Raw genomic sequence first — 18,083 nt, 5'->3', positions numbered from 1 at the left:
CCTTGCTTACAGAAGAGGCAATGGCTCAGACCAGCCCCCGCATCCCTGTAGTTGCCTCCCCGGCCCATGAGTGAGGATGCAGTGCTGGTTTGTGTCCACCTACACCCAGAGATGCCCCCAGCTCCTCCAAGGGGTCAGACTGCTAGCCACCTCAGAGGCTCCAAGGGCCCAGTTCCCAGGCTCAGGACAGAGATCAACCCTGTGCTAGCTGAGTTCACCTGCACCCAGACCAGCCCCTAGCCAAGATAGCACTCCTGGGCTCAAGGCCTGGCTAGCCCCCAGCCAGCCCACTCCTATGGATAGACAGACCAGTGAGCCCAAGTGGACAAGTTTGGGGCCACCCAGGGACCAGAAACAGAGCCTCTGCAGGACACAGCAGATGGACACCTGGGACCACCTCCACCCAGGGCCCTGCCCCAGATGCGCGGAGGCCCCTGACACAAGGCAGAAGCCAGCCACTTGTGCCAGACCTGAGTGGCAGAAAGCAAAAAGTTCCTTTGCTGCTTTAATTTTTAAATTTTCTTACAAAAATTTAGATGTTTACCAATAGTCTTATTTTGGCTTATTTTTAATGCTTTTTCTCAGTGTTTTTCTTCTGTTTCTGAGTCACGAACAGCAGGCACTGAAAGCAGTCCCCAAGCCACTGCCGAAGGTCAGTCCCGGAGGTGCTGCCCAGGCTCCAGGCAGATGCGGCGGCCCTGGCCCCAGCCAGCATGGGCTGGAGAAGGGCTCTCTACTGCACAGGGGCCTCACGTGACTGCAGGGCTCTGGGGAGGTGGGGCACCTGTGGCCTGACCCCCACCTTGCTGCTTCCAAAGCTTCCATGCCCAGGGCTGGGCCTTGTGGGGCACCCCCCCACACTGTGGTCTGCCTCCCTGCAGGGTGCCCAGGGAGCCCCTCCACCTTTAGGAGTCCAAGTTCTTTCCCAGCCCCCTCCCTGCCTAGCTGCCTGCCCCTGGCGCCAGACCTGGCCCGCACCACTGGGGCACTGTGCTCCCAGAGGCACCCTCCTATCCCACCAGCCCCAAAGCCCAGCCAGGCACCCTTCCCTGCCACCTCCCTGGGCCCTGCCCCAGCAGCCCAGTCGGGCTCCTTGGGCCTTCTGTCACTCGCTCACACACAGCACCATGTCAGTAAACAGCTAACTCAGGCCAAGGGAGTTAGGTAGGATGCGGGGAGTGGGGTGGGGGCGCAGGAGGGTGTCCCCAAAGTCAGGCTTGGCTGGGGCGAGGCGCTGCCAACCCCTGCCGCCAGGGGGCTCCAAGCTCCGAGGCACGATCTGCTCAGGGTGGCCCTTCTTCCACGATCCAAGCCCTAAGAACAAGAGGCTGGGCCTGGGCCCTGCAGAGGGAGAGGGGATGGTGGGACGCTGCAGCCACTGAGAGGCACAGGACCACGTGTAACCTCAGGGCAGGGCAGCCAACTCCACAGGCTACATGGATGGAGATGTGGATAGAAGCATCTGCCCTGGGTGGTGTGGGCTGACCCCAAGGGTCTTGGCACCGGGGCTGATCCTGACTTGCTGGTCCCCGAAGAGCATTGGAGGGTATGGTGCCCACCCCTACTCTGGTCCCATCTCCTCAGGCCCCTGATCCCACAGTGCCTGGGACAGGGCTGTGGGCCCAGGGAGCACCCTCCCTCTCTGACCTCTGCCTGGTCTTTCCGGGAATGGGCCACTGGGCTGCTGGACTGGAGGCCAAAGTCCTGCGCGGAACGTGCCGGAAGAGCAGAGCGTGCAGGCAGCGGAGACTAACAAGAAGCCCTGGCCCAGAGGGCAGGAACGGTTGGACGAACAACCAGATGAGAGAACGTACCAGGCATGCAAGCTAGACCCAGGAGTCAACGGGCTGAGGCTTAGCGTCCCCCACGGCGTCCACCAGCCTGACTGCGGGCCTGCTGGGCCCGGGGGGAGGGGCCTTCCTGCTGGGGTCGAGCTGCAGCGCACGGGTGGGCATTAGAGGCACAATAGAGCAGGTTAGTCAGAGCTCCCAGGGGGACAGGGCAGGGGCAGGGCCGAGGCTGGCGATGTAAGGGTGGGCCTGCCAGGACAGCACAGGGAGCACCAAGGGCACAGGGAGCTGGAAAGGTGTGGCTCACACGGGCCCAGGGGGGCACGTGCACACACACAGGCCTGCACAGGAAGCCAGGGGATTGGCACACAGCAGGTGGCAGGTCCTGGCCTCGCTGGTGGACCATGGTGGGCTCTCACACGCACATGCACAGAAGGGTGCACACACACTAGCTCACAGGCTCTGGCCCATGCAGGGTGTGGCCGGGCAGTGTCGTCCCCTGTGGGTGGGAGCTGCAAATTCGTCAGTACCCACAGACTGACTGGCGTGAAGGGGCTGCTTCCTGAGCTTGGCCGCACAACCCAGCTGTACCCCAGGGTCCAGAACAGACCCAGCATGGCCTAGGCTGCTCTCCAGCAACCCCTAGATACAGGGCCCCACCGGGGACCTGCCCACAGCCACATGACCACCTACTTTCAAGGGTTCCTTCTCAGAGGCCTCTCCTGCAGAGCTGGTGGCCCGTGGCCTCCGCTCCCTCCGGTCCACCGTGGAGTATCCGTCTGTAGATGGGGTAAGGTGGGGCATGAGGGGCACTCTGAGGGGAGCCCTGTAAGAGCAGATCTCCCTCTCAGCCCAGACACAGGGGACTCGTGGGACAGGGGCTTTGGGAGACAGCCCCCACCCACCCTGTCCTGGAGATCCAGGCTGGTGCCAGCTCTCACCAACACCCTGCCAAATCTCCAGACTCCCCTCCACTTGTGGGTCAGAGCCCCTGGCTGAGCACTAATCCCTCTCTAGCTTCCCTGTACCTCACTCTCTGAGCACCCCTAAACCAAATATCTCTCCTCCACCCAGCACCAACTACACCCCATAAAACCAGCAGGCCCACCTCAGGCCTTGGTCCCCTCCCGGCACAGAAAACCAACCACACTGCATCTGCACTCACCTGGGCCAAGCGCGTCCATGGGGATCACATCCCGGCTGCCAGTTTTCTCACCCTCTGCAAGGCAGGAGGAGGAGGCGGGCTGCATGCGGCAGCCAGAGGGGATCGGGGCAGAGAAGCCCACACGGGGCTGGCCCAGGTAGCCCTAGAGGCTCTGTCACTAAGTTGCCCAACCTCTGCCAGCTGAGAGCCTCACCCCAGCTTGACAACAGCGCGGATGCTGTGGGAAGGGAGTAGCCAAGACGCAGAGGGCAGGGAAAGTGGCCTATGGAAGCCGTCTCAGTGGGAGGCCTGGCTCCTCCTTCACCCTCACCCAAGGGTCAGGCAACTGGGACAGCTGGGGTCGCCACCCTCTAGGCTCCCTAACTTCCACCACTCACCAAGGCTCTTGTCCACCAGTGGCAGCGTGCTGTCATCGAAGCCCCCAGGACTCGGTGCTCCCTTAGGCCCCTTGGCAGTAGCAGCAGCTGACTGAGACATAAAACACAGACACAGGGTGAGTGAAGCACATAGAGTGGGAATAAGGCAAAGTGAGCACGGAACGGAGGGAAGGCCAGGGAAGCCGCACCTGGAAGCGCGCCTTGGTCCAACCATCTTTCTGCAAGGTACCACGCAGCTCCTTGTAGCTCCACACTGTCTGCAGCACGTGTGACGCCGCCTTCGCTTCGCGTACCGATTGGCTGTGGGGCCGGGGGCGGGGTCAGTGGCGGCACCTCCCCCACCTCCCCGGCTCCCCAAGCCACCGACCCCGCCCCTCCACACCTGGAGGCGACGAGAGCCACCAACGCTGGCACCCCGCGTGCCTGCAGGAGCGAGCGCGCGTTATCCAGGCTGTCGGACACGATTTCGTGGATGGTGTTGAGCACCGCCACCACGGTGTCTTCCTCCAGGCGGGCCCCCGGTCGCGGCGGAGCCTGTGCATTGCGCACATTCCGCACAAGCTCGGCCATGGCGTAGCTCCCTGAGGGACAGGACTAGGTGTCAGGACACACCTCTGTCCCACCTCTCCAGGAAGGAGCAGGGATCCGGCGAGGGGCACTGCCAGGAGAGCCCCTGGAGACCGCCACAAGCAACCCTGTGAGCAGGGCGCTGAGCTTCAGAGACAGGGCCGGGGGTGCTGGAGCTACCTAAGTTGGGACAGCGCCCAAGCGAGAGGGCCGGGGCCTGGACTCCCAAACCACTCATCCACCAAGCCCCTCCAATGGGACCCCAGAGCTGCAGGCACAGTTCGGTGCCCAGGCGTGGCTTTGCAGGCGTCCTCACCGATGAGGTCTTTGTTGCGCCGGTCCAGCGAGAGGTTGCGCAGAGCGATGGCGACGGCGCGCACCACCTTGTCGGTCTCAGACTGCAGCAGTTCCACAAGCACCGGCAGCCCGCGCTCTTTGCGCACTGTGGCGCGGATGTACGTGGCCCACTGCGGAGGCGGGGAGAGAGTTGCTCAGACATAAATGCCAGGCACTCTCCCACCTCCAGACGCTGACCGCTCTTCCTCCAGCTGGACCTTCCTGCTCCCGTGCCCGACAAAGCCCTACCCCAAAAGCTCAACGGCACCTCCACCGAGGCTTTCCCACCGTCCAGGGTGCACGCATTGCCCGCAGCCCATGCACCTCTTGGATTTTGGGGTGGTGTTGTGGCCCCTCCTTTCCCCGCCAGCAGAGGCAGGAGCTGCACCAGTGAGGTGCCTGGGATTCCCTCTCTCAGGACTTGCCCACCCTGCCAGACCTGGTCCCTCACCATCCAGTTGCCGGCACTGAGGTTCTGCAGAGCGCCGGCGGCAGCCTCCAGGGTGTTGAAGTTCCGGCTCTCCGTGAGAAGGGAGAGGTAGAGACGTACCACCTCGGGCTGGTACAGCAGCTCAAAGCCTAGGTGCAGGGCAACCGCCACCCACAGTCACCCAGAATCTGCTCTCATCCATCATACCCCTCCCGCTTCCCGCTTCAGAGCTCCCAGGGCGCGGGTGAGCTGGGGCCAGGGATGGGTGTGGATGAGTCACGTAATATTTACTATCAACATATAGTCACCCAAGGGGAAAAGCATTCCCATTTCACAGAGGAGCAAACTGAGGCTCAATCAGTTGGACCTGCCTGGCAGCAGGAGCATCCAGGAGGCCTGGGGTGGGGAGGGAGGCGTCAACCAGGAACGCTCTCCTAGCAACAAGACCCGCATTTCCCGGTATGTCCCTGAAGCTATGCATCCTGGCCACGCCCCTGGCAATAGGGCCCACCGTCCCTGGCAACAAGACCAGCATTGGCCGGTAACTGAGAGTTGTGTAACCAAGGCCACACCTCTAGCAAGAGGACCGGCTTTCACCAGTAACTGAAGCTGTGCAGAGAGCTACGCCCCCTAGCAATAGGGCCCACCCTCCCCCACTGACAATAGAACCCACCCTCTGTAAGTCAACTGATGCACTGCAACCAGGGCAGCTGCCCTAGCAACAGGAGGCACTCTTCCTGGCAACCACTCCAAGTTCCTGGGCAATTGAGGCGCCGTCCTGCTGCTCTGCCCAGTGCTCCAGAAATGAGGGGTCAAGACAGCCTTCCAAGCTTGCCTGTCCCCAAACTGGGGCTTCAGCCTGGCTTGGGTACTACCTCAATCTCCCCTGTACCTGCCCAGTGACATTGCATCACCCCCTCACCAGTCCTCATGCCCCATGCTCCCTCTACTCCTGCCCTGCTGGGCTTTCTGCTCCAACACACTCCAAGCACACTCCCCGCTGGGGTATCTGCATGAGCCCTGATCTGCCTGTAATGCTCCCCCATAGCCCTCCTGCGGCTGGAGCCCTCCACCCTGGTGACATGCAGGCTCTTCCAACTGGCTAGGCCCCACCAGGACAGACCTCTCTCTCAAGCCAGATCCCAGCATACAACCCAGTAGGCACTGCCCTGCCCCTGCAGCTGTCCGTCTGGTCCACCCTCTGAACCTGGATGTGAGCATGCCCGCCTGGCTCCCAGCCCCCTCAGATGAACTCAGCTTTGTGGCTAACACAGGAGGCCCTGCCTCCACTGGAGGCGTCCCTCCAAACCTTCCCACCTCTTACACGCCATGAGGCTGAGCAAGCCCCTGGCCTCTCTGTGCCTGTCTCCCCCAACCTTGTCTGACATGACCCATGGCACTGCCTCCCATTCTAAACCCTCGGCAGGTGTCCCGGTGCTGAATCACCCTCCAGGAAATCCTGCACCTACGGGCCTGTTTCCCCATCTGTTCCCTGAGGCCCTCCAGGCCTGCTTGATGGCCCAAAGCTTCACTACCAGGGCAATCCTGAGCCCAGACATCCCCCAGTGGAGCTGGCTTCATCTCAGCCCACTCACCTTTGGCGGCCTCAGTTCGCTTGGGCAAGTCTAGCGTGTCAAAGTTCCGGTCCATCTCACCATCCTTCTTTCCTGGAAGGGAAAGGTGGTGAGAGGTGAGGTAGACCCCATATGGGGAATGGGTGTATCAGGAGAGTTGGGCACAGTTCTCTCCTACCCAGGCCCCAAAAGGCACCCCCATGTCCAGGCCTGGGCACCTGTGGGAGTGGAGCACCGTTGTCAGAGTTTGGGCAGACAGTTTAGCCTAGGGGTAGGAGTTGGTGGCAGTGGGGCCTGGGGATGTCCCAGCCCTGCCCCTAGGACTTATCTCCCACCAGGTGCTGGGAGCTGTACCACAGACCCTCCCGGTGGCTCCCTTACAACTGCCAGGTATGTAGACTGAGGGAAGCCTCCTGGCTGGATGGTAGGTGGATACAAGCCAAGAAACTGAAGGCTGACCAGGACAAGACTCACTTGGGTCACACAGTAAGGCAGAACTAGGGGGAAACTCCCCCAGCTGGGGTCAGGACATTGTCCCAGGATCTACTAGCCAGGAGAAACCCCACAGCAGCCCACTTAACATTTGTGTAGCCCTGGCTTGCACACCTCTGTGACAGTGAGCCCACTGTCAGCCACTCTCCCCATGTCAGATGATGCTTCTACCCCTTCAGAAGGCAGCAGAGTGGAGCCAGATGACCTGGGGTCCCTGCCCTGCTCACCCGCATGGGACCCTGGTATCCCTCTGAGCCACATGATGCCCCATTCTATCAGAGAAACAGACTGCTCCTTGGTGCCCCTAGAGACAAGTACCCCCGGGCCCTTCCCACTCTTGGCTCTGCCCAACTCTGCCCAGGTAGGCAAGTCTGAGGTTACAGAATGAGCCCCGTGGCCTTCCCACCTGCCACTGTCATAAAGATGGCAGCCCGAGTGATGAAGCCAAGGGTGGGGCAGGGCCCTGGGGCTGGAACGTGCTCGCCTCTTCCCAGGTGCCCACTGCACATGCCAGGCCTGGAGAGCAGGATAAAAAGGGACTCACCTTGGTGGAACCACTCCTCTGGGAGGCCGGAGGAAGCAGAGGAGAGAGGAGAGGAGCCTGAACAGGCAGCACTCATCACCCCCCCATGCCCTCCCGGAGGCCTCAGGTTCCCACTGCACACCCTGGATCAAGCAGGCAGCATGTGGAACCTCATCCCATCACTTCTGGGCGCTGAGCACCCACCAGGGGGACAAGAAGAGGGAGGCCTGGGGTCAGTGGGGCAGGGGCAGGTGGCGTACAGGTCCCCCACAGCTGCTGGGGAGGTCTCGGGAACCTATACCCTGCTAGTGCGGTAGAGAAGGTGTGCAGGGCATCTTGCCCAGGCAGATGGGGGGCTGCCCCACAGGTTGGTGGCAGTCTACAGCTATTCTGTGAACACTCAGCAGGCAGCAGCCATGGCTCTTTCCCAACTCATGGGCGAGTGGAACTCTCCCCGGAGTAGAGAGACTGGGTCTGGGCATCGGTTGGTTTCCCTTGTGTACTCCCTGGGGGGTCCCACAGTGTAGATGGGGAAGGTTGGACCTGGGCCCCATCAACCATATGACCCAGGGCAGTCCAGCCTCCTTGACTCCCGGCTTCCCTGCCTGCCTGTTGGGGCTGACCAGGTGTCCTCTAGCCTCCATGATGGGGTGCTGTGGGTGTACAGAGAGCCTTCCGCTGGGGCAGGAGTTGAGATGGTACCCCAGTCCACCCCACCCACCTTTGGCCTTCTTGCCACCAAAGCAGCTGGCATCATCCCGCCTCCGGCGCTGGGAGCCTACAGCACTGCCCAGGGGCCCGGGCTCGGCCTCCTGGTACCTGTCGGCCCCGGGCACCTCCTTGTGCACGTGGTAGGACAGGTTCCGCATGATGCACACGCAGTTCTCCACCGACTGCAGGGAGAGGTGAGTGGGTGGGGCAGGGCACCCTAGGCACAGGGCTGGCCCTCAGGAAAGACTGGTCACAGCTGGTGTGCATGAGGGCACCGGGAGCAAATGGACAGGGAGGCCACAGTGGAGGGGAGCAAAAGGGCGGTAACCACCAGGGAGGGTCCATGGGAGGAAGCCTCTGCCTCATGGCGCACCTTCTGCCTGCAGGACGGTGCCCACTTCAGTGTGGTCACTGAGAAGCGCGCCACACCCAGAACGCCGCCCCAGACCACAAGCCCATTCCCTTGTGCTGCTCCCACAGTTCCAGCCTCCTGGGACCTGCATGATCGTCTCTCCAGCCCTTGGTATGAGGCTGTGACCGTCCCTGCCCACCTTGTTGTCAGTGTCCTTCCGGCCCACAGCCGACTGCAGGGCATGCAGGAGCGCGTCCACCAGCCCTTCACACTCCCGGAGTCGCCGCCGGGCCTCAGCACCATCGGAGCTCACATTCCTGTGTGGCCAAGAGCAGGCCAGGTGACCCCTGGCTACCAGAAACTCCCCAGCCCCACCCTGGCCTTGTGGGCTTGTCTTCATCTGCAAAATAGGCCCTGCTGCTGCCCTCCTCGCACTAATGGGAAAGGACCCCACAGCCTGGAGCTCAGTGGAAGGGTAGAAGCTAACTGCCCCCAGGCCTCAGGAGGGGAGCCCTGGCAGACAGCTATCTTGGCTGGGGATAGCTGGGCAGGGAAAGACAGGGCTTCCCTGCCTCCCAGCTGACCTGGAAAGGGACAGGTGCACTCAGAGAGACCTGAACCTGTGCAAGGGCAATTCTGGGTCCCTCGCCACCCCAGTGGCAGCTCTGGGCCCTACCTTACCCCAAGGTCAAGAGCCTGCAGGGCTGCGGGGGAACACCCTGATGGACAAGCAGGACTGTGGGGACCCAGGACTCTGTGGGGTCAGCAGGGCCTCCCAGGGGTAGGAGGGGAAGGGCAGAGGTCACAGGTGGCTGGGATGAGCCTCCCAGGCAGATGAACAGGAAGGTCCCAGCTCCCCCTCTGGCTGTCAAGTGATGGGAAGGTAGGTGAGAGCTGGGCAGGGCTATGGTACCACAAAGACCCCTCCAGAGGGTGCCCCTGGGAAGACTGGGGCACCATGTGGGGGTGAGGACAGCCCCATCAGGCCCCACTTCTCATCCACAGGATTTGTGCCACAGCTCTGAAGCTCCTAAGCTCTGGTGCTCCTAAGCTCGCCGCCATCTTCCACACTATCTGGGACCACGAGGACAGGGCCTGGTGTGCATGTGGGCTTTAGCACCAGGCCTGGTCCACACCTCAGGCAGCCCGACGTGTTCTTGAAGACAGTTGTCCACTCAGCGTCCCGTGGCTTGGAGTCCTCGTTGGGCTCACGCTCCCATCCTGAGTGGGGCACGATCACCTCGTGAGTCAGCGTCTGCAGGCCATGGTCAATGATGACCATCTTCAGGGGCTCATAGGATGACAGGTTCCACAGGGTGCCTGTGGGGTAAGATTGGCCCATCTGTGCTGACCATATGCACCGCCTGCCTACCTCCCCGGGTGGCCACGCTCAGGACCTGTCCCACTCTCCTCATGTCCCAGCTCACACAGAACAGTAGGAAGTAACAAAAGCCGTGAGTGGTTCTGGGGGACACCCAGTACTGGTTTCCAGCTAGGAAGGAGCCCCAAAGGGGAGGAGGTGCAGAGGAGGGTGTGGCAGTGCTGTCCCGTCCCACCCATTCCCTGCCACATGGCAGGTGGCACCAACACTCCTGAGGCCACAGGGCCTCACAGAGACACGGTGACCCTACCTGTCCCTCAGCTCTCACAAGGCACAAGCCCCATCACTGCACTGTTGGGGTGGGAACCAAGGAGGTGGGTCCCAGGAGAGTTTCTGTGGGGGCAGGAGGTGAGGGGACATGCCTGAGGGGCCCAGTGTCAGCCTCCCCGCTATGGTAGAGACTGGGGAACCTGTCACAGTGTCTGGGCCTGATGCCTGGCTCCTGGGGCAAGCGTCTCAGCAGCTGCACTCCTGCCTACCGGGTGCTTTCCCAGGTGGTCGCAGGCCGAGTGGCCTCGCTCCTCCCGGGTTGAGCCTCACACTCTTCTCTTCCCAGGGGATGTGGGTATGGCCAGGTCCCACTCACCAGTGACAAGCTCGCGGACCTCGTTGTCCCGGGCAGCCCGCAGCAGGCGCACCAGGGCAGGCACACCACCGCAGTCCCGGATGGCGGCCTTGTTGTCAGTGTCGCGGCCATAGGAGAGGTTGCGCAGTGCCCCACAGGCCCGGCGCCGCACCTCAGCCCGCGGGTGATCCAGCAGTGCCACAAGCAGCGGCAGCCCCCGCAACTGCCGTACACGCCGCTTGACACCCTCGTTCTCAAAGCACAGATGCTGCAGGTAGGCAGCCGCATTGGCCTTCACGGGGTCCACGGGGTGCCGCAGCATGGCCAGCACCTCAGGCAGCTCAGGGTCCCGCCAGCGCGGCTCCTTGCGGGCGCTATCCACTGAGGGCGAGCGCCGCACCAGCCGGTCCAGGCTGCCCAGGCTGCCCCGTTCAGGCTGGGCCAGGGGCGCCGTCACCGTTGGGAACGCAGGCCGCTCGTCCGTCAGCTCGCCGCCATCATCTGCTGTGTCCTCGTAGGCCCTGCACAGGCAAGTGGGGCGCGTGGACATCGTCACAGCAGCCGCCAGCCCTGCCTCTGAGCTGCCCCATCACACCTTCTTCAGGACTGCAAACTCACCCAGCAAGGCTGGGCTGAGAGCACCTGTATCTCGGCCCGGAGCATGGTGGGGACACAGAGAGTCATGCACCAGCCCAGTGAGAACCAATTCAGAGCCAAATGCCAAACCCCAGCCAGCGGCTATCAGGACCCAGGTAACCCTCCCAGGACAGCAAGCTCACTCACTGCTGTCACCGGGCAGTTTCCCAATCCTGAGCAAAACATGTTTCTGTGCGACATCTGCTATGGCTGCTGGAAAGACCGTCTCACCTCCCTTCCACAAAACCACCCCATCTTCCATGAGGCCCATCTCTGGCTGTGCCAGGATGTAGGGGAGTAAATGGCCTCTCCGCATGAAGCCATCCCAGCAGGACCACCTGAGGGGTATTCAGGCCACCAGCCCCTTGGGGCACAAGATCTCCTTAGCTCTCAGTAGCCCTGTGGGTTGCTGTCATCAAACCCCCTGCCCTGAGGCTAGGAGTGACGGTCAGGTGACTTGGCCAGGGTCACACAACAAAATCCAGACCCGGGCTGTGGTCACATCCCCACTCCAGAGATGCAGAAACTGAGGGCAATGGGGACAGAACCAGGGGCTGTAACAAGGGCCAGGGCTCTGGGTTCTGGTTACCCAGAGTGTGGCTGGAGCAAGGCCAGTGGCCGGCACTCTTCCCAGCTTTTCCTGGGCCCTGGGCCTGCAGGACAGTGCCCAGCCGAACTCCTACCATCCCAGGGTCCACCTTTCTTCTGTCCCTGACGAGAGCCAAGGCCAATTCAAACTAACGTGCATGACTAACTCAACTGCAGCCACTTGACAAGTGGGGCACTCTGTAGTTGGGGGGTGGACGGCGGACTTCCCAGAGGAGGTAGCCACAGGGGACCGGGTGCAGCTCACCTGGTATGAAGGCCCCGCCCACACTCAGGCCTCCTCCTCGTGGCCGTGCCATAGTCAGGCTCCAGCTCAGGGCCACCCTCGTCATCAGCGGCCAGGCTGCGCGTGTCATCCTCCAAGCCATACGGCTCTGCCTGGAAGCGCTCGGGCAGGGAGCGGCCACCTGGTGGCCCAGGCTCAGGACCCACCGGGAAGGCTTCCCGGTGGCCAGGCAGCGTGAAGCAGCCATCACCAGGGCCTGGGCCAAGGAGGCCCACATGTGGGGGCCGCATGCCCAGCCCTCGGGACAGGCTGCCATAGCTGGTGCTGTCCCGGGGCTCGGGGCCTTCGGGAAAGCCACTCCCGCTGCTGAGGTAGGCTCGAGAGAGTGTGGCCGCTGGGCCACCACCACGCAGCAGGAAATGCCGGTCCAGGGCACCATCTGCAAAAGGGCCTAGTGGGGGGCCGCCATCCAGCAGGGGGAGTCCGTCTGGGCCTACGGGCACCTGGCGTACTGTCCGAGTGGTCACCGTCTTGACAGTCTTGGTGACCTGGTGGATGGATAGACAGGTAGGTGGGGTAGCACGAGAGGCCTAGAAACTGCTTTGCTGGGATCTGGCTGGCCTTAATTTCCCACTCGAGCAATGAGAGGCTCCAGGTGGCAAGCTTCCATGTCCACTCTGCAGGTGGGACAGCTGCAGCAGCCTGGCCCTGCTCACCCACCCACTGCCTGGGCCTGGCCATACCTTGGTCTCGGTGCGCCGGGTCGTGCCATCTTCGGATGTGACAATAGACACATGGGAAGTGGGCGTGCCGGGGTCCTCCTCCACCGTCACGGTCTCCTCCAGCACATCAGGTGCCTCCGGCATCGTGGCCAGTGAGGCCTGGCTGCCTGGGCTCTGTTCCTGGGGCAAGGAGGGACACTGGTGGGCAGGCCTGCTGCTCAGTCATCCCTGGAGTGCGGGTCCCCACACACAGCAGCTCTGCCTCAGCTCATGCTGGCCAGCACACCAGGGTGCCTTCCTCCTGGTCCTGAACCCACCCACCCCAAGGCCTGTCTCGGCCCAAGCTAACAAGGACAGCAATAAGTTCTTGCCCTCTGAACATCGAGGTGCTAACCCTGTCCTGGGACCCCATCCTGGGAGGACCCTGGGGCTGGACCCCCATCTCAGGTCTCCTCAGGCTGAGTTGGCAGATAAGGACACAGACCCTGGGGGTGAAGTCTAGAGGGCCCTCCCCAAGCTACATGGCCTGGCTGCCACAGGCTCCTCCAGGCTCCAGGAGGTGCCAGTGAGACCTGCAGGATGCCTTCCTGATGTCAACCACCACCCCTAGCTGGGACATCATGGTGTCCTGGGGCCTCCTCCCTCACCTGCCCCAGACACCTTGAGTATAGAAGCCTTATGGAGGCTGTTTCAGCACTGCCTACTGACTCCTGTGGCCACATTAAGGTTCCCGCCACTAACGCCAGCCAGACGCCCTCAAGGGACAGAAATACACAGTTCCCAGAACACCCCATGCACCTGCAGCACCAATATGTCCTTATTCCTTCCAGCCCAGACATTCTTGAGTGTTGTGTAGGCACAGGCTTGCCCTACCTCGGGCCAGTGGCTGGCGCCCCCAGTGAATGAGACTCTGGGCATCGTATCAGAGACCAGACACAGTAGGTTTGAGCCTATGGGTGCCCTTGCCACCATTCTGCGTGGGGTGACGACACTGGAATTCTAGGCAAGACAACTCTGGACTGAGACTTTTCTATCCACATGCCTACTGATTGGACTTGCCAGTGGGGAAACTGAGGCTCAAAGAGGATAGGCTGGCCCACATCAAAGCCAGGCCCAACCCCTGCCGCACTGAGTGGCTTGAGGACCTGAGACCCACAGCCTGCCCCGGGCCTCTGACTGCACAGGTGCCTGGCCCCAGGGCCACATGGCACCAACATCCGGGGATCGGCATCTAGCCAGGATGGGCAGGAGCTGAAACCCAAGCCCTGGTGGGTGGGTGAGGGGGAGCACATTCCCAGGCAGCCAGGGCAGGGTCAGCAGGAGGACAGGTCCCGCTTTGTGGCCCAGGCCCCTGGTCCCTGCACAATGGGTCCCTTGCCTGGGCCCCCTGGGGCCTGCACAGACACCAAGCTCTGCCAGGCTCCAGAGGCAGACTCTGCCCATTCTTGGGCCTGGGAGGTGAGCCAGGTTAGATGCTCAGCGCTGCCCTCAAGACCTGCCTGCCAAGGCCCGTGGGCTGGGAAGCCTCCCCAGGTCAGGGTCCTATCCTGGGGGAATACTTGACCCCCAAATGCATGCAGTGCAGATGTCCAGGAAGGGGCCTGCACCAACATCTTAGGACAGGTGTATCCCTCAGACTGACAGAGGAAAGAGGTGGCCACAGATGGCACCTCCCACCCCCTCTCCCACGGACAGGGTCTTGGAGGATGACAGATAACTTCACAGATGGGGAAACTGAGGCCTGGCAGGGGGAGAGGATTTACCTAGAACTTCACAGTCCAAGTGGGATTTCAAGCACCCCCAGAGAAGGCAATCTGGCAAGGAAAGCTTTGGGCCTCATCTCGCCCTCAGTCTTGAGATGTAGGTGGAATGCTTGCTGCGGACCTGGCTAGGAAAAGGGGACCTGTTCCCTGGGAAAAAGAAATAGACTGAGGCCTAGAGTGGGGACAACTGGCACGCTGCCAGGCAGGGCAGGCTGGGCTCTTCTCCAAAGGCACTGGGGAGCTGGGACTGCTCTGAAGCAGGAGAAGGCTTGTGTGGCCCATCACTGCTGGGGCTGGGCTGCCCCATCTGTATCTGGCAAATGTGTGTCAGGCCCTGAGCTCTCTCCGCTGGGCCCTGGGGGGTGCTCATCAGAGTTCAAGCAGGGGCCCAGGCACTGAGGGGCTGCAGTTCTGGCGACAGAGTAAGGAGGGTATAAAGCAAGACTGAGGGGACGTTACCCAGGACACTCTGCCAGTGGGATGTAGCCCCTCATATATATATATATATATATATTTACATCTATTAAAGACTCAGAAAAAAGCCCCCTCTTCCCTAGCTAGGCAGTGGGGGTAAGGGGGAGAGGAAAAGGGGAGGACATCTCAGGACCCCGATGCCACTCTGTGGCCCAGCTTATCCCTCCCACCAAGGCTGTGGTGAGAGTCTGACAGGCAGAGCTGGGGTGGTCCAGGAGAGCCACGCCCCCGCAGCAAGACCTGGCAACCCTGGGGCACCACCCATCAGCCCCGGCCTAGCAGCCCCGCAGTAGGATCCAGAGGCCCCAAGAGTCCCTGCTGGCAAATGACCTCAGGGAGCTAAAAACGAGCGATGACTTCACCCGGTGGCAGGAGCATGAGTCAGCCAGTGATCACAGGAAAGCCCGGCCCCCGCTACACATGCCCAGGCACACACACATGCATATACATGACCCCTCAGACAGGGACACATGCATGTACATGCACGTGTGTGAGTACCCAGCCCGGCACAGGCCAAGCACATCAACCTGTGTGCTCTAACAGCACCCCAAGGGCACGGCGCCCACTGTTTCCAGAGGCACACTCGTGAGCACACAGCCTCCTGTCCTCCACCGTGTATCGGAGACCCTTATCCATGCAGGGCCTCACAGAGTCTCAACACACAGGGGCCACCAACTCTGCCAATCACCTCCCCAACATCCACTCTGGGAGTCTCAGAGCTGGCTGGCAGATGGAAAAACTGAGGTGTAGAGTAGTGAGAGGCCCATAGCCATCTGGTAGCTCAGGTCTCTGCAACATCTTTAGGGTGGGGCTGTGGAATGGTGGGCTGACTCTCAACAGAGGAGTTGGCTGCAGTCCCTGGATCCCTGTCTGGCCCCAGGGTCCATGTCTGACGTGCACCTGCCCAGGCTGGCCCACTCTCAGGGACCCTGGCCCTGCAGCCCCACATAGCCTCTGCCTCAGACCCAACTCTGCGCTGTTCCCCTCTGTACCCCAGACATGGGCTCTACCCTGAACACCCCACCTCCAGCCCAACCCCACATGCTGCAACCTGTCAGTCGTCTCTCATCACCCCCTCCCCATCTGGGGCCCCATCCTTGCTCCTCTTGCACCCCGCCCGGCCTCCCAGCACTCATTCCTCCCTTGGCTCTTCAATCTCTGGTGCACCAGGTCTGGGGCCCCCAGGACTGGCCCGGAAACAGGCTGCTGCCCAGGCCTGGGGTTTCCCATGAGCTCCCTTGGGCTTGTGGGAGGAGCCAGAGTGGCCAGGGAGCTAGACTACCTACCCCTGCTCACAAGAGGGTCCCGGGAACACAGGGCTGAGCCCAGCATAGGGGCTCTGGGCCCCATCACGAACCTTCGGCTCAGCTTCTTCACAAGGAGGTGGGAAGGACAGAGGGGCTGGGGTCATGGGACACGCTGGGTAGCACCAGTCCCATCTTTGTGGCAAAATGCAAGGAACACAGGAAGCAGAAAAGCAAGATTGGACCAACACACAGAGGGATGCTGGGGCACAGGTGGCTGGGCCCTGGTCCCATAGTACTTATCTACCCAAACCACCGGACTTCACAGATGCACAACCACGGTCTGTGTCCTGAAGAACAGACTGCAGGGGCAGGCCCCTCCCCTGTCCAAGGCCTGGCTAGCATACACAGAGAAGGAGCTAAGGTGAGATTGCACACCTGGATCCCACACCTGCAGGCCAGGCTCCCAGAGGGCAGGAGGTGGCTGCTGTCAGATGGATGAATGAATGAATCTCCTCCATCCCCATTATGGCCCTCCCAGGTAGAGTCCAGGACAAGCCAGGCTGGCATCTCCCACCAGGCAGCAAGCCCTTGGCCACCACAAAATGCCCTTTCCCTTGGTGCCACAGCCTCTGACCAGTCTCCAGGACCTGGAGCTTACTTCTCCACACAGCAGTGCACCTGCCAGGGCGTGGCCCCAGGCAGAGAAGCCAAAAAGCCAAGCTGGGGGAGCAAGTTTGGGGTGGGAGAGCAGGGCCGACTGTCATCCACCTCAGCTTCCCCAAGCTCAGTTCGGGGTCATCAGACACACTGTGACCATGGACTTCCCAAAAACTGGTCCCTCCATCTCTGAGGGCCAGACCCTGGGGGCCACACCAGGGCCGTACGACAGACAGGGGCCTGGCTGCCCAGGTAGGCAGGTGTGTGGGAGACCTGCCTCCCACCACAGAGGGTCTTGGCTGGTCTCTCCTCTGCTCAGTCTCCCTGCCTGTTACTGAACCCAGCACTGCTCTGAGCAGACGGCAAACTGCCTATGCCTCCCCCCACCTCAATGCTGAGAGGGGGAGGACCCTGTTTTCCTTAGAGATCTCCTCCAGCATCCATTAGTGGGCAGGGCCTGTCTCTACCCCTCCCATCACGTGCGCCTCGGAGGCAGAGAAGACTTCCATTAACGCTCCGGAAGCTCCTTTGCAGGTCCCGGGAGTCAGAGCCGGCGCAGGGGGTGTGGAGGGGAGAGGAGGAACCCTCTCAGGGAGCAGAAGGCCTACCCGGGCTTCCCTCTTCAGACTTCAGTCTCCTTCCTGCACAGACAGAAGCTGCTCAGGAAGGCCCTGGCTCTCCACCCGGGTCCTCAGGCACCTGTCCTGGGCGCTGGCCAGGAAGCGTCCATCCGGTCCGGGCCGGTTCCAAGAGAAGGGTCAAACTGCCAGGGGTCCCGGCCCCCCAGGCCCCGGGGATGGGCTCTAGAGACCCTGCGGCCCGTCCTGCACACCCGGGGGCACCGCGCTCACACCGCCACCCACCCGGCCATGGCCCCAGCCTGACGCAGCCTAGCTAGGGGCGCAAGACAATAGCCGACTCGGGCCAGCGGCTCCGCGGAACAAAAGCGGGTCCTCCGGGGCAGGCCGACGCCCCGCCCTCTGCCTCCGACCCCGGGCCAGGGTCCCCCCAAGCCAACTTCCCTCCAACCTGTCTGAGTTCGGCCGGCATCGGGCCGGGACTCGGGGGGCGCTGGCCAGCAGCGGGGGAGGCGGTGGCTAGACCAGGCTCGGCTCCGGCGCCTCGGCCGCTCGGGCTCAGGCTCGGCGGACTCGCTCCCCGCGGGGGCGGATCTGGCGGCGGTCACGGCGAGCAGCCAATCGGGCGGGGCCGCGCCCAGGTGGGGCGTGGCAGGGGCCGGGGCGGGCGTGGCGGGTGGGCGGGCGGGGTGAGGTCCCGCCCCCCAGAAACAGGGGGCGGGGCCCTGCTGCCCCTGGTCGCCCCGTCCCCCCACCTCCCCCCACCTCCCCCCACCCACTGCCGGCCTGGACTTCTGCTCCCTCCCCCTCCCTGCGGCAGGGGTGTCACTTTCCCGCCGAAAGACTTTGGCCAAGTCCTTCCCAGGCCTCGCTTTGGCCTCGGTTTATGACCACACTTCAGTCCCCCTGCA

General features: G+C 62.3%; 1 protein-coding gene across 20 annotated transcripts in view; it reads right to left on the bottom strand.

Annotated features, from left to right (window-relative positions):
• ARVCF (ARVCF delta catenin family member) overlaps positions 1-18,083 on the bottom strand; it is a 59,608-nt gene that overhangs the window by 3,237 nt on the left and 38,288 nt on the right. For 3 of the 20 annotated variants that reach the window (XM_054543657.2, XM_054543667.2, XM_054543658.2), the window contains 15 exons: positions 12,475-12,633; positions 11,753-12,279; positions 10,285-10,784; positions 9,454-9,637; positions 8,517-8,634; positions 7,976-8,147; positions 7,276-7,293; positions 6,261-6,332; positions 4,687-4,814; positions 4,216-4,366; positions 3,715-3,913; positions 3,521-3,632; positions 3,333-3,423; positions 2,956-3,009; positions 2,484-2,569 (listed from right to left, as the gene is read on the bottom strand). In XM_054543657.2, coding sequence (XP_054399632.1) covers positions 2,484-2,569; positions 2,956-3,009; positions 3,333-3,423; positions 3,521-3,632; positions 3,715-3,913; positions 4,216-4,366; positions 4,687-4,814; positions 6,261-6,332; positions 7,276-7,293; positions 7,976-8,147; positions 8,517-8,634; positions 9,454-9,637; positions 10,285-10,784; positions 11,753-12,279; positions 12,475-12,633 — 2,571 coding nt within the window. Of the gene's footprint in view, positions 1-492; positions 1,342-1,814; positions 1,935-2,483; positions 2,570-2,955; positions 3,010-3,332; positions 3,424-3,520; positions 3,633-3,714; positions 3,914-4,215; positions 4,367-4,686; positions 4,815-6,260; positions 6,333-7,275; positions 7,294-7,975; positions 8,148-8,516; positions 8,635-9,453; positions 9,638-10,284; positions 10,785-11,752; positions 12,280-12,474; positions 17,774-18,083 lie in introns of those variants that run through there. The other 17 variants (XM_054543675.2, XM_054543661.2, XM_024240238.3 and 14 more) reach the window with 17 other exon arrangements.

Source organism: Pongo abelii, chromosome 23 (assembly GCF_028885655.2).
Source record: "Pongo abelii isolate AG06213 chromosome 23, NHGRI_mPonAbe1-v2.0_pri, whole genome shotgun sequence".
NCBI classification, from domain to species: domain Eukaryota; kingdom Metazoa; phylum Chordata; class Mammalia; order Primates; family Hominidae; genus Pongo; species Pongo abelii.
This window is presented reverse-complemented; position numbering and strand designations above follow the sequence as displayed.